Raw genomic sequence first — 27,920 nt, forward strand, 5'->3', positions numbered from 1 at the left:
ATGCCATCTGGGGTTATTTCCTTGACACAGTGTATCCTGAAGGACTATTTAGGTAAGGGCTTTAAACAAGATGGCACACCAGCTATTGGCAAGTGACTAAAAGCTAGGGAACTATCAGGATAGGATGCTTTGGTCACGTTAATGAAAGTTGCCAGTTCTGCAGTCAAGAAGTTAGAACATTGCAATGGATGCAGAAAATGGCAGAAGAGAGAAGACTCAGCTTTTCGCTCTCTCCTAAGCTACTCCAACATGCTATGATTAGTTTTCCATTACAGCCCTTCCAATACAGCCTAATGCAGAGCTTTACAAGACTGACAACCTTTTTTCCCTCTGAAATATCCTTGAAATATGTCCCTCAAAGTAGACAGATATGAGATGAATGGCGGCACACTGGCTAACTTTACCACACTTTGCACCAGTTTTTTCTCTTAGGAGACCCAAGATCAGAGAGGTATGCAGCTGAGGATTTCAGACTTATTAAAAACTGCCTGCAAGACATAGAACTACCTGCACCTGCTGCTGTACAAATCTGCCCACATATCTTATCTGAAATAGAGCTGCATTTCTGTATGCAGATCAACAGACAGTTTGAGAATTCTAAACCCCAGGTATGTTCTAGAGAACAGAAAAGATGACTAGCTGGCTTTAGCAGATGCTGTACGAACATGCCAGTGCATGTTTGTGATTCATCTGGTGCCAGCCTAAGAGGGATTCTGACCACAAGTGTCTTTTCCTTGAATGATATTTGGCCACCTTGCCAGCTCCTCACTTTGGGAGTGGACCCCCTGGAATGGCAGAAACTTAAGACTGTGATAACAATTTAGGTGGATGTTTTAATGTTGTGAGCATGTAAAACGCTCTTAGGAGGCTGAAGGCAGACAGCTGTAATCTATTCAACAAATTCTACTAAGATTTGTTCTGGGGAATAGGTAAGGGGTTGAAGCACCACTTTGAAACTGCTTCTGCTGTTTTGGCTATATACACTGTGACTTGCAGCAGCTCAGGCTACCATACTGTATTAAAAGCAAATGACCATCAGTTTATTATCTGTTGTGGCAACAAGCATGACCCTATTCTGTGCCCAGTCATGCCACAATATTCTCTTCTCACTACAAGCCAACACAGCTTCCTAGCAAACACACAGCAAAGTGTAACAGCTATGACTAATCTGCTCAAAAGAAGAAATGTGAAAAGATAATTTGCTTAAATCTAAAACTGAAGAAATTTTTAAAGAGAAGTCTAAACTAGTTTCTCACTTTGCATTTTAGTCTCATAAATGGCAAAGTATGAAGTCACCCACTGAGTAAGAAATAACAACCCTTCCAGAAAAACTCTCTTAAGAAAAAGGCAAACCTCAGAACCTCCTGTTAAAAAATACCATTTATTTGTCAACTTGGTTTTAATCAGAATGATACATCCCAGATAACAATTGCATTAGTACTCTCAAATAAGGACATTATAATATAGATTGTATTTAGCAAATACATATCTTTTCTTTCTTCACATCGTCTCTTTACTAATGCTGAGATCATCCTTGTCCATCATATCTCACACTTACAGAAAAATAAGTGTTTCCAAGTAAGGCAGGAATCAAATACTATCCCTCTCATTTCTTCCACAGAAACTCCCACTTCTAAGTCTTCTATAAAATTACTTCTAAGACCTCCCTGAAAACATAGAGAGTAGGTGGAATGGTGGTTTGTGGAAGTAAAAACCAGCATTCTCTGACTCCTTTCATCTGAATGCCTCCCAAATCACACCTTATGCCAACTGGTAATTCTCATTCAAATGAAGAAATGAAAAGTTTTCTAGTATGTTTATTAATGTAATTAGTCTGTTTCATTTATGCCTTCATCTTTTGATTTTTGATAATGAAAATGTTCATGCAGCACACCAAGTCAACAGGGCATAAAGAAAACTGGTAATATAAGGCTATAACTCCTATCCAAGACTGAATAGAAGTTCTGGTCCTTTAGCTTCCTTAAATTCTAAGCATTTATCCTTTTCACCGATGCACATATGACTACTCACAAGTGCATTCTAATGGTAGCTGAATACTAATCCCCTTTTGTTTAAAGATTACATTCCAAAACAAAATGTATTCCCTCTACTGCGGGAAGTAGGACCAGATGTAGCAGTCCTTTGTTAAAGTAGAGTTTAAACCTGAAAAATATAATGTCTATGAGGAAAAATTAACAAGGTAATTAATATGTAAAACTAATCATCCTTTGATTAGTCTACATAGGATCTGATTTTTTTTTCCTGTAATATCTTCAACTAAGACTCTTCTGCAACTTATAGGTCACAAGACACAACAAAACAGAATTAAAATATTTTAAAAAGTGTATTTTTAATTTTAAAGTGCTTTAGGAAAATGCTGAATATTGAGGTACTAAAAAGGTAAGCTGGTAGTTTTTCAATATTCAAGTTGGAACCCTGGTCTCATAAGTGACTACAACTGAGCAAAAGTTTCACCATATGGGAGATAAAAAAAAATACGTATCTGACATAAACAACCATTCTTTTCCCAAACCACCTGCTTCTGTGAGATGCTTGGTACCTGCTTGCTTGCATGGAAAATAAAAGAACTAAACCCCCACCTAAAGATCTAGGTTCCTAGGGTAACAAAAACCATTTATGCCACAAGACACAGACTTCACAAACTTTGTAAATACTATTGGCTACAAACCAAACACAGTGATGAGGAGGTGCTACAGAAGTAGGCCAATGCTTTGCTATAATAAGTCAGCATGAGTTATGCATTAGAAGTTTAATTCCAGAAAAAAAAAAAAAAAAAACAACAACAAACCAAGCGTAAGGTGTGATATAGCACAGCCAGCAGAAACCAGCTGTACAATAGAGGTACTAAACTGCTTGAAACAGGTTTTTTATTGATAGCGTAAGAGGGATGAAAAACAGAGCACAAACTCTACCTACATGAAACTGCAAGAGACAAAACAAACCCCAGGAAATTCATACAGCTTACGCACATCAAACAGCAGGACAGAGGGAGATGGTATGAAAAAGGAAGATAACATTCTTTAATATTCAGGAAAATGAAACATTTCCATATAGGAAAAAGTGAACTCCAGCCTAAGAAGGGCATGACACCTAGCAGAGGCCAATACAGAGAATCCATGCTCTTTTGATAAAAAATTGCTCTGAGACTTCAGAATAAGTGAAGAGTCCACAGCAAACAAAGGTGTGCTATGATTGTAAGCTACAAACACTGGATTTTGGATGCATACAAATCTTTATTAATAAACACAGATAAAGACTGAAGTACCAAAATGCTGATGACATTTCTGGAGACATTAGATCACCTTGAAGTCAGCGTTGATAAAACATTTCTGTGGGAAAAGCTATTAAGTGATGTGGAAGGACAATTAATACAAAATTCCTTCAGGAACAAGAAGTAACTTCAGGATGCTCTCCAAATGACTTGCCAGTTTTCATACTCTAATAAAAATAGGTTTGCACCTGCTGGTTTTAATTGCAACAGCAAATAACAGAAATATGGCAGGCTACTAATACACATATTTGACAGCAAATAATATTGCAGCACAGTATCTGGAAGCACTTGCTCTGAAGTCTCTGTTGACTCAAAGAACAGCAGCAGAATTAATGAAGTTTTTGGCTGCCCACCCCCTAACTATATCTAATTACATCAGATGAAAGCCCTGTGTGTCACTCTAAAGATCAAAACCTAGAATTTAAGATCTTCAAACAAATAGACTAGTGGGTTGTTCTAATCAGAATGTAGAATGAAGAATGTAATAAACCATTTCATAAAAGTAGATCAAAGTTACTCAATCAGCTGTTACCCTGCTATTTTTGGGACTGACTATTGATGATTGCCAATCAAGAACAGAGCCACCATAAAGCTATTTATTTAACTGCATATGTTTTTGACAATTTAAGATTCAAAAGAGGACGTAATGTATTTTTGTGTTAATGAGACTCTTCTGAATAACACTTTGTGTTAAAAAACCATTGCAATTTAAAGGAAAATAATCCTATAAAACTAGGTTGAAGAGTAAATGTATGAAGTGTTAGAACAACTAAAACATTGCAAAGGCAACTAAGAAAGCAAATAGTGAAAGCAAAAAGCAGGAAATTACCTATTTTAATATGTTAATATGCACATAACTGTGTTTGATCTTTTTCTGTGTGGAAGTGAACTCTGAGATTTGTCACTCCCCTAGACCACACCAAAAAAAGATGAGTGGCAATTCCTACAGATGGCATCTTGTGAGTCAACAGTTTTCTTCAGTGTTACCCTGAACATCTACCACATCCCAATGGATGATGGGTTTCGTCCCTCAGCTTCTGAGGAAAGACAATATATATGTAATAGAAGCTCAGAGACATAGCTGCCTGAGAAAATTATTTGTCATCTCACAAAGGTCTAGAAGGTGCACTGTTTTCCTTAAATATTCTTTGTACCTTTGGTATTTTTTATTTTAATGTAACATCATATTGGGAATTCAAATTTAAAATTATTCTTTAGGCATGAAAAGAACAACTTTCCCACTTAATCCATCTACTAGGAAAGCTGGTAATGGCACTGTGTCTGAGAAAGTTAAAGATTGCTAAGTCAAAGTTTGCCAAGTGCCTTATTCAATTGGAATCTTCTAAAGTTTGCAAGTAAAAGTTCTTCTTGAACCTCCTGAGAATGTTGTTGTTGTTTCTCCCACACACCACCCAGAGTAAATCCAACTATCTTCCCTTAACCTGCCAAGTGGGGTAGGGCATTATGGCACTGTTACTCAATAAAAACCTAAGACCAGTAAAAATACATATTACATGAATTACAGAGTCCCCAAAAGCATCTTTCAGCAGTCTGCTTTCAATAATTTCTGAATTCTTCCATTAATCTCTTCTATACATACCATGTACAGTATAAAACTAAATCAACCTCATATCAGACATGCAATTCTGTCATTTCAATTTTATACTTCAATGGCTGAAGACTGTGTACCTCTGAGCCACATTTAGGACATGTAAAATACATATCAAATAAAAAGTTACTTTTAATACAGTAGTAACAAAAAACATGTGGACAGCCTATGGTATGTGGCATGGTAGGCCATTCTCCACATAGTGAACATTCCCTGCAGTGAGCTGCTAATGTGTTTTCACTATTGGAAAGACCTGCGATAGGCAAACACCAAGAGGAAATTTTAAGTTTCAGTTTCTGTACATTAATGAGTGGTAGCAAATATATCAAAAATTCAGCAAAGCCATGCCATAAGAGTTCCCTGTTCATGTATTCAAATCCTATCTGACGAACATTTTGTGGCTTGCAGAAAACTGACCTAATTCCTAGAACGCGTTCTGTAAGAGTTGCGAATGTTCCTTTCCGAAGAAAAATCAGAAAATTTACAAGTCCACAAAGCTTAAGAAGTCCAGATCCAAAACCTATATAGCTCTTAATTTTGCAGAAAGATTGCTGTTGACGATTGCTAAATAAATCATAACATCTTTCTTCCAACCATCTTCCACCAACAGTGAAAATAAGATACCATAACTTCTGGTGTTTGCTCAGAGGTTGATATTTCTCTGTCTGAGATAAGTTATTCTTATATTGAATATTGAGAATAGCCTGCCCCACAGTTGCATTCTTGGAATAGATAGTGAATCTCCATAATATAAGACATAAAAATGCTTTTACTTCTGGTTCAAAATGAGCCAACACCCCTGGTTTAAATCCATGAAAACAGCTGGTAAACTGGGACCACAGTAGTTGTTCCAGGGCTTTGTTTAGTTCAAGAGCATCAAGCTGACTTATTCTGAGCACAGGATTCACACTCTTTTCATTTCCAATGCTGGAGGCCATTTCTTCACAAATAAACTTTCTAGAAATAAAACACAAATAGATTTTAGTATAGTGGAGTATTTCCTATTTCTATTTTTGTTAAAAATAACAAACTTGTAATATACTAGCAGTAGACAAGAAAAAACAAAGTTCTCAGAATGCTCTATAAATATGTTATTAATATGCCACAATTCCTTTCAGGAAGCTTTATATTGATATAAAATTAGTACACATTTAAATTAGTTTAAAATCTTATTTTTAGAAGAAATTATGCTTGACCATTTCTCACAAACAGTTAACAATTGATTATAAACAAGTGTTCAACATCATCTAGATATTCAGAAAAATCCACAGATTTATATATTTATTCATATTAATAAATTTATATATACATTAAAAAAAATATCACAGGGCATAATTTTAATATTCAATTGAACCTTAAAATAGACCAGAAAGAAGAACTGCAACACTATATGGTGTTTTATGGAGAAACAGGGAAATTGAAATACTAAGCAGAAAATCTGGAAAAGAACACTGAGGCAGACCAAGTGTTGCCATACGAACACTTAAATTGCTACAGCTGAAAGCAAAACCATAGAAATACAGACAAATTTAGGAATTACAAAAAGATATGGAAATTAAGGTGGGAATTAATAAAAGTTTCTTAATAAGGGCAGTGAGTTGTTTAGAGAAAAATCATACTAAATTTAAGAAATATTCAGCATCCAGATAAATTATTATACAGTACTTCATTGAAGTCTGCATATATTTTCTAGAGTGTTTTTGACAGGTGTGGGACTGTGCTACTTGTCGTATAACACTTCCAGGCAAGATGATTAATGTATAATAGCAACATCAACAAATGCATACTCCTCTTGCTCAAGCATCACAGAAAAAAAAAATTAAAATGGCTTCTTTTAGATGCTGTTGCATCTGGAAGTCTGGCTGAGAAATAAATGCAATAAATTGCCAAAGCAAAGTACAGGTAACACCTCAATGCAAAATTGTGGGGTAACCAATTTTTGTTTCCTTTTGTCAACAGTTTAAACCCCAAAGTATTCAGAAGTATTTTCAGTATTTTCAGCATTTTTCAGTATGCAACATATTTCACTTTCTAAACCAGATTCTTTGCATAACAGATCTGTAAGGAGTCCACAGCCTTCGGGAGAAAGTATAGGAAGTAGTGCCTCAGATTCTTATTTGTAAGAGAAAAATAACCATACAAGATTACTGTGAGTAAAAGATGCTGTGATGCCAAGAACACTAAAAAAAAAATCCTTCAAACAAACAACCATGTTTCCTGAAAAAGAATACCTGAGAAGTTTTAAAACACAATATAAAACAGCATCTGTAGCTTCCCTTTCTGTAGCTTTTTTCCCCCGTTTTCCATATTTATAATTAGTTAACTGCAAGGAAATATGACTTTGTCCTTAGTGTAGGGTGTATAACAATAGTTTCCAATTAACTAAGATTGCTACATGGGTAGAGCATACAATAGCTCCACTCAGCTTTTTTAAACGCCACCCTCCTTATTAGCAGGCAAAACATGGCTGAAGGTGGTATAAGGCCACCTCCTCTGGGCAAACAGCTATAGGGTTCATTGCATGAACTCACACCAGCTGGAAAAACCAGGATACAAAGGCTATACCCAAGCCTGTCTCCCTCACACTTAGTCTTTTCTGTAGCAGAAACCAAAGCACCGGAAACATTTTCCAGTACGAACCAAGTAACTTCCCTCCTCTAATTTATGATTAAAAGGGTCAGTTCGACCTCTAATGGATTTTGCTGCATCACTTCAAAAACTCCAGCACCAATGACCATCCACCTTCCTATTTCTCATAATTTCATTCCACTATCATTTTAGGAACCAGAGCCTTGGATAACCACCTGCTCTGGAACCTGTCGCTGGTTATTCACTCATCATCCCTGAAGTCTAATGTCTTCTTCACTTTCTCTTCTACTCATTTCACTTTGTTATACTTGTTTCAGTATTCTATGTAACTCGCAACACACAAAACCTCCTTTAAAAATGCTAGTTTTAAAAGGGACATAATCTCAAACAACTTCCTTGATCCATCTACTAAGACTATTTTCCAACATCAGTTCAACCATCTTTTCCAACTGTTTTTCATTACTGCAGGTGCTGTGAGCAATTTCTATTGTAGGTTTCTCATAAATAAGGTACAATAAATATTTACAGATTTTTTTCTCCCATTATAGCTATATTATCTAAAGAAACCTGAGCAAGTGAAGAATGGGTCATTAGGAATTTTCTGAAGACAAAGGAAAATGTGTCAAATCCACAAGATTATGATGGATCACACTGGGAGCCCATATGACTGCACACCTGCTTCGAAGAAGAGGATGTGGGGACAGGCAGCACGCTGAACACAAGCCACCAGTGCATCCTTGCAGCACATTAGAATCTGTATAGCCAGCAGACTAAAAATGTGCTTATTACCCTCCACTTGGCATTGGTGAATCTACACCTGGGATACTAAGTCCAGTTTAGCCTCTTTTCTATTAATAGTACAAAAGAAATGTCAACAAACTGAAAAGAGTCCTGTAACTAATACCATCAGGTCCTGATATATGTGAAGAGCTTCAAGGAACTCAGATGGTTCAACCTGAAGGATAAGTCAGTTAAGAAGTGGTCTATGAATAATCTACTTCTTAAGGGTTGCAGAGAATATTAAGCCAAAGTTTTCTGTGAGATGCAATGAAATAAAGAGAGGCAACTGTGTGTTAAGTCACTACATGACAAATTCCAATTGGAAGCAAGGAAGCTGGAACATTCCATCTACCAAGACTGAAATCTCCATCCCCATAAATTCTTGAAACTTGACCAAATGATGCCTGACCTGTTTTAGCAATTAATTTATTCCCAATTTTCACAGGAGAGTAGACTAAAATCTTCTCTCAGACTTGGAGCTTGACCTTCCCATTGCCTCATTGCAGAATCTAATTGATATTTTTTTTTTTCATGTCCATCATCCTACACAGAACTGCATTTGAAGGAAATAATTTCATTGAATCTATCAGAGTGCACTAGAACTTTGTATACAGAAAATGGGGACCACTTTTGAGACAACACGCCCGAGCAGCACAACTACTGTTCATTAACTGTGAAATTTTGCCAAATCCAACAAGTCTTCTTTTTAAAAAAATCAGAATCAACACCACATATACTGTTTAATAGTGTCATGTTTAATGTCTCTTCCTGAACTACCAGCTATCAAATTGATTGAACTTTTAGACATGTTTAGGCAGACTATATGGAAAAGGAAGAATACCAAACAACACTAAGGAAGTAGTAAAGACCGGTACTTGTAAGGTTCTCCCTTTATACTGTCAGAGATACTGCATAGAAAAAATAAAAGAATTGCCCGCCAGAAAAAAAAAAAAACCAATCGAAAAACCCTAAAATGTTCCTTTCTTAAATAGCCTGTATTTTGTTTGTTTTGTCTTTTTTAACCAAACAAATAAACAATCCCAGTTGCACAGTACAAAAAAAATTACTGTGTATCACTAGGGAAAAAGGAATTTCTTCTGGTATATATTAGTGCTGATATTGAGCATTGTAGAAATTATGAATGAATATATTTCATTTGGAAACATGTTATTGACAGAAATCTATCAATAGTAATGTGAGTATTGTCAACATCCTGTCAATATTAATGTAATTATAATTAAGGGGATAACATGGATTTTAGCTATAATACCAAGTAACATCTCCTGCATTGCTGCTATCAATATAAGCAGTATTATTGACCTGTTCTGGGACTATCAGTAGGAGATGTATTACCATCAGGCACATTTGTCAATGCATTCTGCCCACAAAAATTCTACATTTAAATTTACAGGTCTGTAAACTTTGCCTGAAGAAATATACAAATCCAAGAAACCTCTTGGGTGCCATTTTTTCCACAGGGCTTTTCTACTGTGGATGAGTAATCAAGAGGTTTCTATCTCAGAGCTACTGCAATTGCATTCCCTGCTTTTCTAGCATAATCATTATAGATGACAAATAGACATATATGCAGAAGCCTTAAAATAATTTTAAGTATGATTTGTCAAATCACTTTTTGAGAAGCAAAATAAAAACATATTTATTAAATTAAAACCAAAAATTTGTTCCTAATGGTTGGCAGCGAGTCACTAGTGGTATCCCCCAGGGACCAGTCCCATTTAATATCATCACTGATGATCTGGATGAGGGGTTGAGTCCACCATCAGTAAATTTGCAGATGACACCAAGCTGGGACCATGTGTCAATCTGCTGGAGGGTAGGAGAGCTCTGTAAATGGACCTGGACAGGCTGGATAGATGGGCCAAGTCCAACAACATGAAGTTCAACAAGTCCAAGTGCTGAGTCCTGCTCTTTGGCCACAACAATCCCTTGCAGTGCTACAGACTGGTGACAGAGTGGCTGGACAGTGCCCAGGCTGGAGGTGCTGGTCGACAGCTAACTGCACATGAGCCAGCAGCGTGCCCAGGCGGCCAAGAAGGCCAAGAGCATCCTAGCCTGTAGCATGGCCAGCAGGAGCAGGGAGGTCATCCTTCCCCTGTACTAAACACTGGTGAGGCCGCACCTTGAGAGCTGTGTCCAGCTCTGGGTCCCTCAGTTTGGGAAGACACTTGAGCGCATCCAGAGGAAGGCAATAAGGCTGGTGAGGGGCTTGGAACACAAGCCCTGTGAGGAACGACTGAGGGAGCTGGGGGTGTTCAGCCTGGAGAAAAGGAGACTCAGGAGTGACCTTATCACTCTCTAAACTTCCTGAAAGGTGGCTGTAGCCAGGCTGCGGTTGGTCTCCTCTCCCAGGCAACCAGTGACAGAATGAGAAGACACAGTCTTAAGCTGTGCCTGGGGAAATTTAGGTTAGACATCAGGAAAAAATTCTTCACTGAAAGAGAGATCGGGTATCATCTGCCCAGGGAGGTAGTGGAATCACCATCCCTAGAGGTGTTTAAAAAAAAGACTGGACATGATACTCAGTGCCATGGTTTACCTGATGAGGAGGTGTTAGGTCATAGGTTCAATCTGACACTCAAAGATCTTTTCCAACCTAGTTCATTCTGTGAAGTTAAAATTGCATTTAGGATGCATAAGTAGCACATCCACTAACTTCGCTGAGCTTGTGATTTAATTCCTTTACACAATCTCTTCTGTATAGACAAAACATGTAGTCTAACACTGTATTTACAGAGAGATGGAATGGACTACAAGAGACCATCAAATCCTAACACAGCACGAACACAGGCTCAAGAATATATTGATATGTGTATACCAAGAAAGCAAATTCCACAGTTTTTCTAAGTAGTCTGTTCCAGTGTTTTATGGCCCTAATAATTACAAAGACTTTTTCTCATATTCAGTATAAAGCATATTTAGTAAAAATCAGGACAGTTTTCATTCCATAGCAGAAATCAAGAACAATGAAAAAAAATTCCATTTTGCTGCACCTTCTCAAGAGCAAAAAGCAGCAAGGCATGTGAGAGGACCAATTACCTACAGAAGATTTGCCAAACTAGACAGTATCTGTTTTCCTACAACATGCCTGGTATGATCCTCTAGAAAAACCAATCCAAACTGAAAACCCAAGTAAAATCCACAACAAAACAATAATTTTACTTTTTTTCCCAGCAGCAATTCACCTTGAGATCTACTATACTTCATATCTTTTTTCTCTAATTTTTTTATCTGAATAATTATTTCCTGTTTTGAATTAATGTATTTTGAGTTTTTCATGTTAAATGCCTGCATTGTTTTTCATCTTGTTGATTTTACACTTTCCAAACTCATCAAGAGTATTTTGGATTCAGATCTTATGTTTAAAACAAAGGAAAAAAGAAAACCCTAAACTCTCAACCTCTCTCCAGCTTATACCATCAGTAACTTTTCTATGTGTTCTCTTCCATCATCCAACTCACTAATGCCTTTTCATCTTGACAGGGTACTATAGATAATTACTCTGTAAAGGCAATCTTGCAACTTGATACTGATAACATCAACATCTAATGGAGACAATACTGATATTAGTTTCCCTAGTTTGCTCATGTAGGGAAAAAGACTTTATTAAAATAAAGCTGCATTGTACCTGAAGTTTTCCTCTTACTAGACTTTATTCTTATTTAGAAGAGAAAAATATTGAGGTTTCTTACAAACAGGTCTCACCAAACCATACTGGCTGTTTTACCATTTCTCTTCTACACATTGTTAGATACAAATTAATTGCTAAACTATTTACTCCTGAACCTTTATTTGGAATCAAAACTGACAGCTTCAATAATTCTCTTACCAGAAGAATAAAGAGGCACAAAACCAGATACACAAAAACCCATTTTGCTGGCTATTTCCACCCTCTGGGATATTAAATAAATAAATAAAATCAGCAGTGCCTAATTCCTCAATCATTCTAGGATGAATTTTATTAGGATTTGCCACTTGAGCACATCTATATTAAGATTCCTTAAGGCTATTCTTGCTCTGCTTTGATTCCACTCTTATTTCCTGTCTAAGATTAATTTTATGAAAGTAGCAGGTCACAATATATCTCTTTTACAAAGTATGAAGGGAAGAATCAGTCTTTGAAAGTCTGTTCCTTGTTCTCTTTTCTTATTTAATAACAGATCTAGGTAATGGACTTATCCATTCGTGCCTCCTCTTACTCAGAGTTTTGGACCCTTTCATTGATTCTTTTCTTGTGCTTTGTAAATTGAAACTTATTTTGTTCTTCAAAGTCATAAATTTTATTCTTACATTCCTATGATATTCCTTTATATTCTTTGCTAATCACGTTGTATTATTTCTGCCTGGACAACTCTTTTAATTTCCAGGCCATGGAAGAATTGCTGATATAAAGACTTTCTTAACATTCACTATTACTATCACTATTACATTCAATATTACTATTACTATTTATCTCAACACAAAGAAACAACAGGGCATACATTAAAGGTAGCAATTTTTCAGCCTTTTCAATAGACTACACTCTGCCAAGTCCCAGCATTGAGATCAACGGTCCAAGCTTGGGGGAGCAGGATGTAAAGTGGGCATGCTAGAAATCATCTCCTCTCTGGAAGTAACACTAACATACAGCCCCTTTTTCCTTCAAGAGCTACAATATATTTGGTATTGTGCATTGCCATATTGGGTTTGTGTGAGAGCAGGGAAGCAAGCTATAGCCTTGGTTTACTATCCCTCCTTTGATGTTCATAAAGTTAGCGTATCAACAGATAGCAATGGAAACTACCTTTCCACCAATCACATGAATGGTGAATTTTTTTTTAATGTGTTCTACTTTCTTCTTTGTGAAAATTTATCATTTAACTGTTCTTTCTGGGTACTCTCAATAGCAGAGGATATTTTAGATGTCAATTTAAAATCAATAAATTTTAAAGATGAGAAATCAAACGATATATATTCAGTTAACTTTAAAATCTTCTTTTACACCAACTCTTGTAACACAGAACATGGACCCCAGCTGCTCAAAGACTCATGTCTCACCATTAATTCCATCTCTTTCTTGCTTATCAAGTGCAGAGAGAAATATCCTCAGATCAAAGTCTAATTGGGAGCCCCAACTGTGTTGTCTCTTAATCACTGTAAAATTAACTTATCACTATATCATTACCTCAAATAACCTTAAAAAAGATTGATTTTGTATTACTGTCTGGATTCCTATATAATTCAGACAAATACCTATCATTTTCTAAAGAACATAAATTGATTCTTTAACTGTTTGGAATAACTACTAATACTAATTAAAAAGTCAGTAACGCACTGCAATCACAGAAACTATTCTTTATTTCTTGTATTCCTGGGAGAAAGGACTTATTTCTCAAAATAGACAAATTCAAGGAAAACACTGAATGACTGTATAACAAACAAATCCCATAGATAAAATTAAGAATATTATTATCGATGGAGGTTAAGTGAGCAACTAGTAAATAATCCCAGAATCCTAAATGCTACAGTCACATTTAAGGTCCAAAGACCAAGCACAAGAAAAAGACACATTCAAATCACAGGTTGCTTTTTCAATTTTAACTCAGTAAACTTAGATTTCATAAAATGAGATACAAGAGATTAGCCACTGCTGAATGCCTGGAGACAGCAAGGAAACTAACGATAGCTCACTGATTTATCTTCCATAAACTACCTGCCAGAATCAAAATATTGGGGCTTCAAGCTACAAAATCAAAACTAGCTCAGAAGAGCCAGAATTGATACAACAGTAATGAAGAGCAGCAGGAAAGTGCTGCACTGTTAGAAGCTGTAAATCAGTCATTTCTGACAGCATTTGATAGAAACTGAAAATCCCACATCAGTGTAACACATCCTCTCGATGAATGCTAGCAACCAAGACTATTACTGGCCATCCTTAAGATACTCTGAATGCTAAAAGCTTCTACTGACTTCAGAGAAATTTGTCATCAGTCAGCACTCTTAAAAGACAGATTATTAGATCCTAACAACCAGATCTGATAATTACCCCATAACTAATATTTAAAATACTACCTTTTAAAATTTGTGATGCTCAATTCGAAGTTATAAAACCTCAAAGTACATTTGTATTCCTCACAGCATAGAAGTCAGAGACAGCATCATCCTACCAACTTTTTTGATAAGCCCTAATGTTGCAGTGTGCAGCTACGCAAACGAAGCAAAAGGGCTTTGTGAATTTGAGATGGGAGTTTCTATTTCCTAAACCTAAAGCTGGAGTTTCTATTCTGTATTTTTACGTGTATTCATCCTTCCCCCTGGAGTTATTCCCATTGGATTTTACCTATCATGTATTCACACTGGGCATTGTTCTATTGGTCTCACCTTATCTCTTATTTTCCCCTATAAAACCTTTGTCTGGACCCCAGACCGGGGTCACTTGTACGTGCGGCAATTGGGCAAATACAACATACTTTGGACTGCACAACAAGTGTCCACTCTCTTAAGTCTCTTTGTCTCGGTCTTGCTCGCGCTCTCTAAACAGCTGTGTCCATATCAAACAAACCTGCAAAGGTGTTTGTCGCTTCTCTCTCTCTCCGGCGGCTCCCGGAGGCGCCTGGCCAGCGCTCCGGGAAAGAGTGCCGGGGCGAAAACAAGGAAGTCGGAGAGAGAAGAAAAGAACGAAAAGCGACACCTAATTTTTATTTATTGGAATAAACAGGAAGATAAACACGTAACAAGCTAATGTTCCATAACTATTATTCTTAATCCCATATCCTTTTTCTCTTCCTCCCTCATCTTATTTCCTCTTTTGTCATCCTGCTCCTTAGTACATCAAATTACAAATTCATCTCTAACAGGACATGTCAGTTTCACTTATAAATTCTCATCCTCTGTTACACTAAATGCAATCTAGCTGTTGTTCCTTTTAAAGCTATCAGTGATAAAAACCTGTAAGTGTAAAGCTGCATTGTAACTTGAAAGACTTCCAAAAAACATGGTTAAAAACCCCTTGATCTAGATGCTGAGCAAAATACATGTCTCGTACACAACAGACTTTTTTCTTTGGAACCAGGTAATGGCAATTATTTGGAGAAGTGCCTTACCTTTACTGTTGATGAACTAAAATGCTGAAGAGAGATTTGGTTAAAGTAGTTGAACAGAGTGGCAACTGTGATGGTTAGCTGGGAAGAAACAGCCCTTTGTAAGGAAGGGGCAACATCTCTGACTAAACCAGCATCAGGAGATGCAAAAACTAAGCAAAGTTAAGAATTAAGTTAATAATGTAGGTCTCACCTGCTGATGTGATCAACAGATGACTGAGAGACTCTTGTATTTGAAGACATTTTGGGTGTGATAAGGATATGAGGTTCTGGCAAAAGGATAGCTAAGTAATACTGCAATGCATGTGCAGCAAAGAAAGAATGCACGGCTTAGTAAATGTGTGATCTTTTATGTAAAGCAGGTGAAATGTCACCTAGTGGCAGAGGCATGCAGCTCCATTTCAGAATGGTCCAATCAATGACAGAACATGAATGCACAGTTGTGAGCACACTGAGGGAAATTATAGCCATAACTCTTCCAGTGAGGGCAGTTACAGCCATAATTCTTCCTGTGCTGGTTACTGTTGCTTTTCTGAAAAGTTGGTCTTATACCTCATGATATATATCAACATCTGCATTTCATTGTTGTAAGGGCACTGTATCTCACATCCTCTTACTTATCAAGCACAGTGTCAATCCCAATTTTATGCATTTTTCCATGCCCCTCCTTACATTTCTTCCATTCAAAACTACCTAAAAAACAAACAAAAAGTCATCTAACCTAAAGTCTCATTTCATAGCTCTGTGTCTCTGTTCTGCTCCAACCTGTCTGATTCATACGAATGGATCAACCAGGTAAGTACAGAGATGCCAGGATGAAGATTGAGAAGATACATAGAGGGATTCAGAAGCAACACTTGCTCTACATACTCTGATACAATTTACCACAGATGACAGAACTCTTGCATTAAACACTTTGCACTTATCATTTATGAAATACAGTCACTGCCCAGATTTTATTCCAACTTTCTTCCTTTTCACATACATATGCATACCAACTGCAGAGTCATGAATATTCAGCAATATGCAAGTGTAACAGTACTGATCCAAATACTGCACTGCAGGAACGTAAGGTCCTTTAACCTTTTATTAGAAATACTTATTACATAAAAATGGTAAAAGCTGTCCTAAATGCCTAAGTCATAATTAACTCCTGTCAACATCTGTACCAAAAGGAGGACTCTATGTAAAAGCAGTGCTGTTACAGACTGTATATATTTATGATTTGCTAGAACCAATAAAGTCCTGCATCAATAAAAAGACAAGCCTGTTCACACTATGTTTTAAGTTTTGGCTTTGTATTATATGGCATAACTTATGAATAATTTGATCTAATTATAATCAGAAACTCTCAACTGGTGCAAGGATAAAGTACAGTACTTGACATAAATATCTCATTTTTCAGGCTTGTGTTCTTTAAAAACCTAAGGTAATGTAATTTTTGACAGCTACAGTCACTGTCTCCTATTTTCCTTCTACTGTCTATTCTGTCCTTATCTTACAGATTAGCTAGCACTAGCACTCATTTAAACTTCAATTTAATAATTTTTGCATGTTGAACTGGCAAAAGCCCAACCTATTTAAACTTATTTTTCTGCAGATTTAGTACACAAACAGGTCACCACAGAATCAGATAAGATACATGCAGTACCAGTAAAAAGAACAACAGGGTCAGGAAAACCAGGTAATCGTGAAACCAGATGCCTTTGAATCTCAGCATCATACTCTTACATCCACCACCAGTCAACAGCAAGACAGAAACTCAAGCCTTCTGTTTGACTTGAAGAACTGTTCTTTTTGTCTTCAACCTCAACGTGCTGAATGTGCAAGCAAAACACCACAACACTGCAAATACAAATAATGAAACTTTTAGCTGTCTTTCAAAAATGAAAAGTAATTATTTGTACAAATCCACTGTAGGATTAATGCAGACTTGCAAGTGAGAGGCTACTCTGTTTAAATAAGTAACACTATGCAATTCCTCTCTACTTTCAGCTTTTCTGGTATGATTGTACCTTGAAACGTCTGGCATATGCAATGACTACTAGGGGTGCTGGGAAAATTTGATGTGCTCAGTGTCCCCAGTCCTTGATGATTTTATTACTTGGTAATTATGGGAACTTTAAGCACACAAGGGAAGACTGATACACTTCCACCACACTTCTCTTCAATCCTGTAACTTCATTAGCATTTTAGAATCAACTGAACATCTGCATAAATGTATTACAAGTAACAGTTTAGAAGACGGATAATAATTTCCTTGCTAGGCAGCCTGAGTTGTATGCTGTTACAGCTTCTGAAATCCCTCTGCAATTCCAATGTGTATTTCCCTTCAAGATTTAGTTATGCCCCACAGTGTCATAGCATTGTATTAATTTCCCTTTCAGGAAAAGTTTTTCCTCCTTACCAAACCCCTCTTGTGACATTTTTTTTCTGCTTCTCTGACTACAGAATTAATATTACTTTTGAATACTATTATTTTAATGTATTTTTTCAAGTTTTCTTAGAATTTAAATTTTGATTAACTCCTTTCTTTTCTAACTCCACTCACAATATTAGCAAAAAATCAAGACAGGAGATAAGGAGTGTCAAAGACAAGATTTTTAAGGACATTGTTCCTAGGCAGCTACTAATACAAACACAATGAATATTAGCAGCATTCAATTCAACTTCCTCCTTGGCAAAAAAGGCAAGGCAAAAAAACCCTCAAGTCCTCCCTTGCAAGAGAAGGAAAAAGTGCCCAGACCCAGTCAGAATCAACCTTGAATCAAGAGTTGCACCATTGTGAAATTCCTCTTCCTTCTTATATTGTATTATATCCTCTTTTTCCTCTACCTCAACATTCTTTATTTCTCTTATATTTCCCCCTTACTCCGAAAAATCTGAATTTAGTTTCCTTTTCAAAAGAGCCTGAAATAAACTCAAACTTTTGAAGTTCTTGTATTTCACCTCCAAACCAAAAACTCCCTGCCCCCATCTCTGAGAGAGGCATGTTACAAAGACAGCATCCTGAAGATTTTTGTAAAGTTTAGATGTGAACTGATGATGCTTGCAGTTGTAAGTCAGCTGTATGGCTACAGGAACAGCACCTCTTGAAGAAGCTACAGAACAGAAAGCCTGCTACCTTCTCTGAGCATATACAGCACAATCTGACTATGAGCCTGCATCTTTTTAGCACAACACATTGGTCATTTTAATTTTTTTTTTTATTTGCTGCTTTTAACTTTACAGGGAGTGCTGTACAGCAGGTGATGTTGAGAGAATGCCTGTTAGTCAAAATGAGAGGAACAGAAAGGGTGTGACTCTCTTCAGTGGTCTAATTGAAGAAGTATGTATGCTAATAGCTGTCAAAAGGAAAAAAAACCAACCCTATCTCTAAAAAAACACAGACCAAAAAAACCCAATAAAAACCTCAAAACAGCATAAGCAGCCTGCTTGAAAACACCACACTGAAGTAAACTTCAGCAGTCCAAAAGAGGTAACAAGTTGCAGCAGCTGTCCTCAATAACTGCAGCAGCAATACAGTGAGTGAGTCCACTTCCATTTCAAGTCATAAACAACATACTATCATTTAGGTTGAAAATTTTAATTCACTTTCTGGATGCTCTGAAAAATTGCATTAATTCAGATGTTTTTCCTAGATAGCTAACATTTGGGAGCCAGACCTTGCTAGGGAGAAATTTACATTAGGGTATTTCACTGAAAGATTGATTTTAATTGACAAAATTATCATCCTCTAACTGCACATCGCATCATCCAGATCATTAATGGAGATGTTAAACAGGGCTGAACACAGTATTGACCCCTGGGGTACAACAGTAGTTACCAGCTTCCAACTAGACTTCACACCACGGATTGCCATTCCCTGTGGTCCATCTGTTCAGCACATTTTATGCTGACCTGACTATTTGCTCACCCAGTCCGTACTGTAGCAGCTTCTCCAAGAGGATGTCACAGGAGACACTGCTGAAAGACTTAGTGATGCAAATATCTACTCTCCTCCCTTTGTTTACCACACCAGTCATTTCATTGTAGAGAATTATCAGGTTGGTCAAGAATGGCTTCCCCTTGGTGAATCTATGCTGACTACTCCTGATCATTTTCTTTAATGTGTCTTAGAAGGGTTTCCAGGATTAGCTGCTCCATCATTTTCCATCCTTCTGGGGGATCAAGGTAAAGCTGATCAGGCTGTAGCTCCCTGAGTTCTTCTTCCTGCCCTTTTGAAAACAGAAGAAACATTGACTTTCCTCCAGTCTACAGGTACTTCTCCCAGTTCCTCAATCTCCCAGTCTGACAATTATTGAGACTATCCTCACAATGATATCACCCAGCTCCCTCAGCACTCATGAGTTCACTCCCAGACTCTTATCTATGTCCTCTTTACTTAAGTATTCTCTGACCTAAACCTCTTCCAAGTCTACCTCTTCCCTGCTGCAGACTCTTCCCTGCGTTCTACAGCTCCTGAAGGTCTTTGCTAGTAGAGATGGAAGCAAAGGCAGCCTGCATAACCTCAGCCCTTTCCACATTCCCTGCTCATTCAGCCATGAGACCACATTTTCCCTAGTATTCCTCCTGCTACTAGTGTATTTACAGAAGCAATTCTTGTTGTCTTTGACATCCGCCACCAGATTCAACTCCAGGTAGAGTCTGGCTTTCTTAATCACAACCATGCATGCTCACACACTGTATATTGCTCCCAGGTTATCCGTTCCTGCTTCTGCACATTTACTTTTAATGTCTGACTTTAGCGATGAGCTCCTTGTTCATCAATGCACGGCTACTGGCATTTTAGCCTGACTTCACAACTGTTGGGATGGACTGCTCCTCAGCTCTGAGGAGGTGATCCTTGAGTATCAGTCAGCTGTGCTGCATCCCTCCAGGGCCTGACCCAGGGGGATTCTTCCAAGTAGATCCCTGAAGAGGCCAGAGTATGCTTACCTAAATTCCAGGGCAATGATCTTACTTTCTTATACTAAAACCAGGCTCTCAGAGAAAGCCAACACTAATATCACTAACCGACCGAATAAGAAATAGATTACATTTGTTTCTGTCAGAGAGTATATAGCTTAAAGAAAATATTGCTAAACTGGCACAAATACAGTGAACTTCTTTACTGAAAAAGTTATTACCTAGAGAGTCTTAAAAAAAGCCCTCTCTGCCCAAAAATCATTAAATACCTAAAAGGTTTAAGAAATAAGGTATCAAAAAAGTAATATAACGTATCTTATTCTTCAGTTAGACTGACATTAATATAGAATGAATTTATTAGTAGTATATGAAGAACATTTCTTATTAAATACAGTGCTATCTTTTAATTCAAACATTTATTCACATTTCTTATTATTATCTTAATTATTATTATTGGAGCACACCATGCTTACAAGCTAATTCAATGAAATTGTATTTATGTCTTAAGCTTATCAGTTAGTGTTAGCTGGACCCAATTTATTTGTTTCTTTACATCTTCTTGATTGTTGTTTTCACTGATTAAACGTAGAAATTCCAAGTGCAACAATAGTACTATGGAATTTTTGAAAGTTTTGCAAGAGTAGGCCATTATAACCTACAGAGAAATAAAACACATGGGTAACAAGGTACTTAAATTATAGTCGCAAATTGTTGACTGATTTTGTCTACTGTTTAATTTACTACTAATTTTCCTTCAAGAAGCTGTCCATCTCTTCCCTTCTTTGTCCCTCCTTCCCTTCTCTCTGAACCTCATGGCTTTGAAACGACTTTCATATGTTTAAAAAAGTAAGAAAAGACATTACCACTATCTCACATTTTTAACATGTAATTAAACGTTTAGGGTTTTTTTTCCCCTGAAAGACCATGTGCTTCATTACTACATCCAGCTATACGTTAATTCTGGATTCAGATATCACTCCCTACACTTGGACGATTTATATATTGAAGAGCCATTTATTTTACACCATATTCTTGGTATTGATACTATGTAGCCATAAATCTGTTTCCCTCCTTCCCAAATATTCTCTCGGTAGCAGTTTTTAGCCATTTTCAAGACTGCCACCTCAAAAGACTATAAACAGAGAAGGTAAAATGTCTTTCTTGACTTACACTACAGCATTTGATGTCAAAGAACAAGTTAGGGTCCTTGAATTAGTAACAGTGTCAAAAAACATCAGAGAATATAAATTACCTCTCATACTCTACTCTATGAAGGGTTCAATCAAGTCTTTATACATTAATAATACCTGTTTAAAAGTTTTAGTTTAATTTAATTTAGTCCATTACAGGAATATTTACTTCCTACATGTCCTGGATCATCTTAAGTATCAAAACCTTTCTGTGAGTCACTACAGTGTTTAATGAAATTAAACCTAAAGTCTTCACCTACAGACATGGGTGAATAATAAAAGAATCTAATGGGAGACAAACAGAGCTGTCAAACAAACAAAAAATTCTCTCCCAAATCTAAACACCCTCCTTGCACAGAACAGACATATATCTAGCCTATTCCCTAATACTCTACGAACATGGACCGAGCCATGCCATTCTAGCAACTTGGGAGCCCTTTAATAAGTGGGTAGATCCATAATGCATCTGAAGGCCCATCACCTAAGAAATAATTTTTTTAAAAAATAAATTCAGAACATGGTATTTTATATGTCTGTACTACTATACTAAGAGTTCTAAGATTAGCTATGAGACACGTAAGCATGAGCTGATTCAAATACATGCAAGTTTGCTACTATTACTTTACAGTTTTCAACATTTCTAAGGAAAGTAAAAGATATTTTGACATTCATGCAGAGATATCTAATTTTAATTATTTACTTAATTAAAGCAACATTAATGGGAACTGATTTTTTTCATTTGCCGAAAAGGATGTTCTTGACAAATACAAACTCACAAGTTTGAACAAAGATAAGCCTAGGAGTTAAAAGGATGTAAAAATAGAGGCAAAATGCTAAGCCGAGTTATTTCAGTCACCTGGGCCCCAGATTAATGCAATTTCACAACACTCTGTACTCAATAATAAACATCCTCAATTCCTACTTTAAAAACTGCAAATATATATATACATAACACTGAGGTTTTTGAAATATTGATATACACAGAAACTCTCATTACAAAAAAAGGCCCAAACACTCCACCTTTTTTAGACTCTCCCCAAAAATTCCAGACTACTAGAAAAGAAAGTGGGTGCAATATAAGATCCTTGCAAAACCTTCACAGATAACAGCTTTAAACATATTCCACTTTCTAATTCACAGACTCAATCAAAAACTTTACAATACGGAGAACACTACAATCATCATGGTAATTAAAAGAGTAAATCACAGAATCCTAGAATCATTAAGACTGGAACAGAGCTTTAAGATCATCAAGTCCAACCATCAATGCAGCACTAACTCCAAAAAAGTATTTTTACTAACACCTAATGCTAGAGGCGCTAGCAACGAAAACAGATGTTTCAATACTAACATGATATCTATTTCTGTACCAATTTCCAAAAGAATTAAAATGTAAGTGTCAAATACTTTCAGTACTCTTGATTATGTGCCCTACTGGTTTATTCAATTTCCACTAAAAATTAAAAAGGAAAAAAAAAAGCTCTTTTAATGAGCTAATTTATACATTTCTTAGATGTGAATTTAACCCCATAGCAAGTAACAGAAATTGGTGACTTCATGCAGTATAAACAAACACTGGAAAAAACCCCCAAAACATTAATTTTTCCTCCCTTTAATAGCTTATTTACTACTCTAATTAAAGTACCAGCAATGACACTTTCAGTTGTTTTACCACTAATTACTTCATTAGATAAACTAGACATGATGGACAGCCAAGAACTGAAGAACAAGCTGCTGCTGAGGAGGAACTGCGGCACAAAGATGAAAAAAAATCTGAAGAAGAAAATGCTGATAAAACACATCTTCAAAAAGAATAAAAACAGCAGTAGTCTTAAAAAGAAAACTTTATCAACTGTTGCTAAACTGTATGTCAAAAAAAGCTCCAAAAAAGTCTGACAAGAACTAACTTCCAATGAAATCAAATGGCAAAGTATTTTGGACTCAAATTTTAGTACAAACTTCATTTAGTGCAAATTTTAGACATACTTCATCTTTGACCTTAGGGAACACCTCCCTCACACTGACAGGTGAAAGATCATACAAGAAATACAGTGCTGTGGTTTCCAGTATGGACTATGTCATAAGCAGAGTTTGTCTGTTTGTCAAAACACATTGGACACTCAGAATAAATCCAAATTTGTTTTGTAGTGAACCAATGATTTGTTACTTACAGGCTGCACAAAACTGGATTAACAGAAAGTGGAAAGTTGCCACTCTCATTTTTAGATTTCTTTCCCACCTACAGCAGGCAGTCAGAGGAATGACCCTCGAAGATTATAAATGTTTCAGTCTCTCGGCTGATATCACAATTCAGATGATAATACTCCTCTGACAGGATATTATGCCCTTTCTTCTTCGCAGAGGTCGTCACCAGGCTCTGTCCTCTCTTACCGCACGCCTGGGCCTAGCTGGAAAGCTCCCCGTTTCTGCACGCTGCGGCACCAGGAGGCTGAAAGCCAGCGGGACTCACGGAACGGGGGCGACCGGGGAGTGCAGGAGGCCAAACACAAGTTTTTATACGCAGGCCCTGCATGAGCGCAGGGGCCGGAGCCAAAGGGATTGCCCCGGCCTGCCGGGCCGCGGGAGGTGCCTGGATGGGCTCCGCCGCAGGCCACGGTCCCTGCAAGGGCTCCCGCCCGCCGCAGCCGCTCCGTCTCGTCCTGCCCCGCGTCCCGACTGACCTGCGCCGCTGCCGGGCCCAGCCCCGCGCGACTCCGCGGGTGCGCCGGGCTCAGCCTCGTGCCTCCCAGCGAAGCTCTGCGCGGACGGAGCCGCCTCGGGCGCGCTCCTCTCAGCCGCCCCGGCCCGCAGGCACCGTCCCGCCAGCCGGGGTCACAGCGGCAGCTGCTCAGAGCGGCGGCCGCACGGACCGCAGCGCGCCGGCCAGCGCCCGGCGCGGCTGCGCAGGAAGCGCTCCGGGAAACCGGGACGGCACGCGGGAAGGGCTGCCGGCACGGCGGCCGCGCCAGGGCGGGCCGCGCGCTGTTTGACTGACAGCCCGAGCAGCAAATCAGACGCCCGGCGTGAGAGCAGCAGCCAATGGCGGCGGGGGGCGGGGCCGGTGTTCCCGGACCGGTGGGGCCGGCGGGGCCCGAGCGGCCGTGCCGCCGTTTGCGGCTGGGCCGGCGCCTGTAGCGGCTCCTGCTCGGGGGTCGCTCGTGTGGCAGTGAAGAGACTCCTGGCCTGGGGTGGCGTGGTCACCGAGCACCTTGGAGTCGAGGGCAGTCTGGGGTGGAGTCCATGGGGAGGCGGGCAGCCTGCGGAGCGTTTGCGGGCAGGAATCACAGGCGTGTGAGAGGAGGAGCAAGCAGAGTGGGGAAGGCACTAGAAGCACTGCAGGCCGTGTTTCTCCAGCGGTTACACTGTTCCGTACGTGGTTGCTCGGTTAGTTCCTGGCATTGGTGTCAGGTCTTCCTTACGGGCTCAAAAGTGTTTCAGACGATTCAAAAGCTATAATTTAATTGTGTTGTACACTTTAGGTGAATCAAACTGCACTGTGAAGTTGGCTATTACTGTTCTGGAAAGCAAACTAAAGAGAACTCTGTGAACAGGTTGGAGGGAACTGTCATGTTTATTAAATAAAAGTTTAAAGATACTCAAATAGTGATTTATTCATTTCCAAACCATCTAGTTTTGACATATTCATGAACACAGATTCACAGATGATATTAAGGGTTATATTTCCTCAGATAACTTCCTGGGGTTATCTCTGCTGAGGGACCATTCCTTAGGCACATATTGTTGGATTCTGTACTATTTTTTTCTAACTCATGAGAAATTAGATAGCACTCTGGACAACCTCAGGTATCACTAAACAATGCAGACATTTATGAATATCAGGATCCTGAAAGACTCGTTCTGTTCAATATTTACATGTAGTTTTTCACAATGATAAAAGAGGGCAAAGCAGATGCGTAGCTTTGTTAACAATGAGTAATTCCTCTTTTAGAATACCTGCTTGAAGTGAATAGGGCTAATTCACATGATTTCACAAAAAGGGGATTAGACCTTTTTGTATGAAAAGTGCATTTTAAGCAAAATGAGGTAACTGTCTTTTGAGCTAGACTCTTCTGTTTAATGGAAAGACATTGAGGTGGAAAGCTTATTGTCACTAATAAAAAACAATCACTCCCAAATATTTAAATAGTATACTATGTACACCAAGGTATTTGGGGTATTTTTTGCTTTGATTTTAAAACAAAATAATGTAGTGATTTACTTCTGCTCAGAAGTATTTAATTGAACCATGAAATTAATTTATTATCATTATTTTATCATTATATATTTGAATTAGGAACAAAGAAAAACACTTCCTTGTATGGGGCACTGTGGAGAGCTTATCATTTAAAATCTTGTGAAGTGAGACTTTATGTCAGGTGGGCACGGCAGAGGAAAGCAATAGAGGACCTGCAGCTAAAGAGTGAAGCAGGGTGCTGTTTCTGTGGGGCTGATATTGTGGCTGTCTCCAGGAGCCATGCTTTCTAGGTGAACCTTTGCCTCTGTTTTGACCTGACACTGCAGAGGCAGCTGAATATCTGGTCTGTCACAGGAGGTCTGAACAAAAGCTTGCAGGGTTGTCAGTGCTTGGAATACTTACGGACCCTGTAACGGGAAGTATCATAGGGAAGTGCTGTGCAAGTTTTCCATGTAGAGTAAGAGTTTTGACATGAGTTCTGGAAGCTGAGTTTCAGAATAGTCCATGGGTAACTCTTGTTGAAGACGCCTTTTCTTATTTACTCCAGTTGCTGAAACAAACAGTAAATGAATAGGGATACTTAATATCCAAAGTATTTCCTAATTTCTGTACTCATCTGACACATTTCCTCCTGCTGTTACTTCTGCTCTGTTCATATGGAGGTCATGTGGCCTTGGTCCTGCTGAGAATTCTCTCTCTTCTTAGGCCTGAATGTGGATAAAGACAGCAAATTCATTGCTGAACAGGTTGGTTTTACAGACTGGATAACCTTATTGTTTTGGAAACTGGAAAAGAACATGCTTGCTTAAAATATACTACAGTGATGAAAGATGGAGTTTTCAGGTATACTCTCTAAAGAAATAGAGAGCAAGCTAAGATTACCTTTCTCTTTGAAACACTTTAAACACCCCTTCCTCCATGCAAACAGTACTTTAATTATTGTGGTTTGCTGGTGGTTTAGTAATCAAAATGTTATTTGTAGTGTCTTTGTAGTAGGCTGCATAGATTGGGAATTTTAGTCACTGCTGTTAATATTCTTCCTGAAGCAGAAAACCACAACTAAGGGACTGAAATATGAAGAAAGAGAGGGGGATGGAAGAAAAATGAAAAGCTAAAGCATACCTTTGTCCAAGGTTTTCATTTGTGTCTAACCTTCCCTGTCATTTCTACCCTTCTAATTCTTTCAGGATATGATAGAAAAATGTCTCCTCTGACTATAGAAAAGCACTCTCAAATTTCTGTGCCACTACTTGAAACACGGTGATGCTTTTAACGCAGACATTTTCCATGGCCTTAACTGCTCACAGGTCTGTACCAAACCAAAGTAGCCACTGTGAATACCTAGCAAGTACTGTTCATAAACAATTTTATAATGTTTGACCTGAAGAGTGACCTGAAGATTAATGGATATGTTGTATCAGTTTTAATGGGTCTCTTCTCCCTTGGATACCCACATGTGACTCCCATTAGTCTTAATGGGAGTTATATGTGTGCCTAGAGGTTAGACAAGATCTCTAAAGGTGCTGTTATGTTCTCTTGTATTAACGATCTCATAATTGCTGAGGTGCTGCACCTTTGCATTGAAAGCAAACTAATTAAATTGGTCTAGTACAAGTTGGTATACTAGCATACCTGGCACGTATGTTTGTTTTCCTGTGGGCCCCTCAGCACACGGAGGTAGAAGCCAAATCACATGTGGAATTTAAATTTTACGTGTGATTTGACTTCCTTTGTTATTGTTTTTTTTTTTTTTGTAATCCAAAGTGAATTGATGAGTTTGATTGCTAAGAAAGATGATTGTGTGAATACAGAGGAAGAAGCTGAATGTGGTTTTATCATGAAAGCATGTATTGAGAAAAGGGACTGAATTTATTCTTATTTTGATGTTCCAAATCATGCACTTTGAAAAAAGACAGATAGGTCTAGAGGATTAACATGAAGCTTGATGTTGAATTTTAATTATGGCTTTGTTACTCATTTCTTCCAAGAGCCTTTAGACAAAGCACTTCACCTTTCTTTGATTTCTAGGTATGTAAAATATCTGCTTGCTTCTTAGTGTTGCAGACATAAATTAATATCTGTTCTGTGCTTTGAAATTTTAAGATTGGTATGTTTTAACTGTATTCTGCTGGCATAATCATTGAAGTACAGAAGGAGGGAAAAAAATCATAGTAACCACTTAATACAACCAGGCAGAAGCTCTGGTGATGATGCAGATCTCTTGAGAGGAGTGATCCTGTTCCATAGTTTATGATGCATA

General features: G+C 37.9%; 1 protein-coding gene across 6 annotated transcripts; it reads right to left on the reverse strand.

Moving 5' to 3' along the window:
- Positions 1-1,362: 1,362 nt before the first annotated feature.
- Positions 1,363-24,492, reverse strand: PEX2 (peroxisomal biogenesis factor 2). 6 transcript variants are annotated; one of them, XM_053955576.1, is made up of 3 exons: positions 24,147-24,492; positions 19,284-19,579; positions 1,363-5,858 (listed from the first exon to the last, which is right to left on the reverse strand). In XM_053955576.1, exon 3 carries the CDS (start codon positions 5,837-5,839, stop codon positions 4,925-4,927), a length of 915 nt encoding a protein of 304 aa, XP_053811551.1. In that variant the 5' UTR covers positions 5,840-5,858; positions 19,284-19,579; positions 24,147-24,492; the 3' UTR covers positions 1,363-4,924. The 6 variants fall into 6 exon arrangements, with proteins under 6 accessions (XP_053811551.1, XP_053811541.1, XP_053811535.1 ...); XM_053955566.1 differs by having other exon boundaries at positions 19,284-19,584; XM_053955560.1 differs by lacking the exon at positions 24,147-24,492 and adding an exon at positions 23,637-23,946 and having other exon boundaries at positions 19,284-19,584.
- Between the last annotated feature and the right edge of the window lie 3,428 nt (positions 24,493-27,920).

The sequence above is a fragment of the Vidua chalybeata genome, chromosome 1 (genome assembly GCF_026979565.1).
Source record: "Vidua chalybeata isolate OUT-0048 chromosome 1, bVidCha1 merged haplotype, whole genome shotgun sequence".
Classification (NCBI taxonomy): domain Eukaryota; kingdom Metazoa; phylum Chordata; class Aves; order Passeriformes; family Viduidae; genus Vidua; species Vidua chalybeata.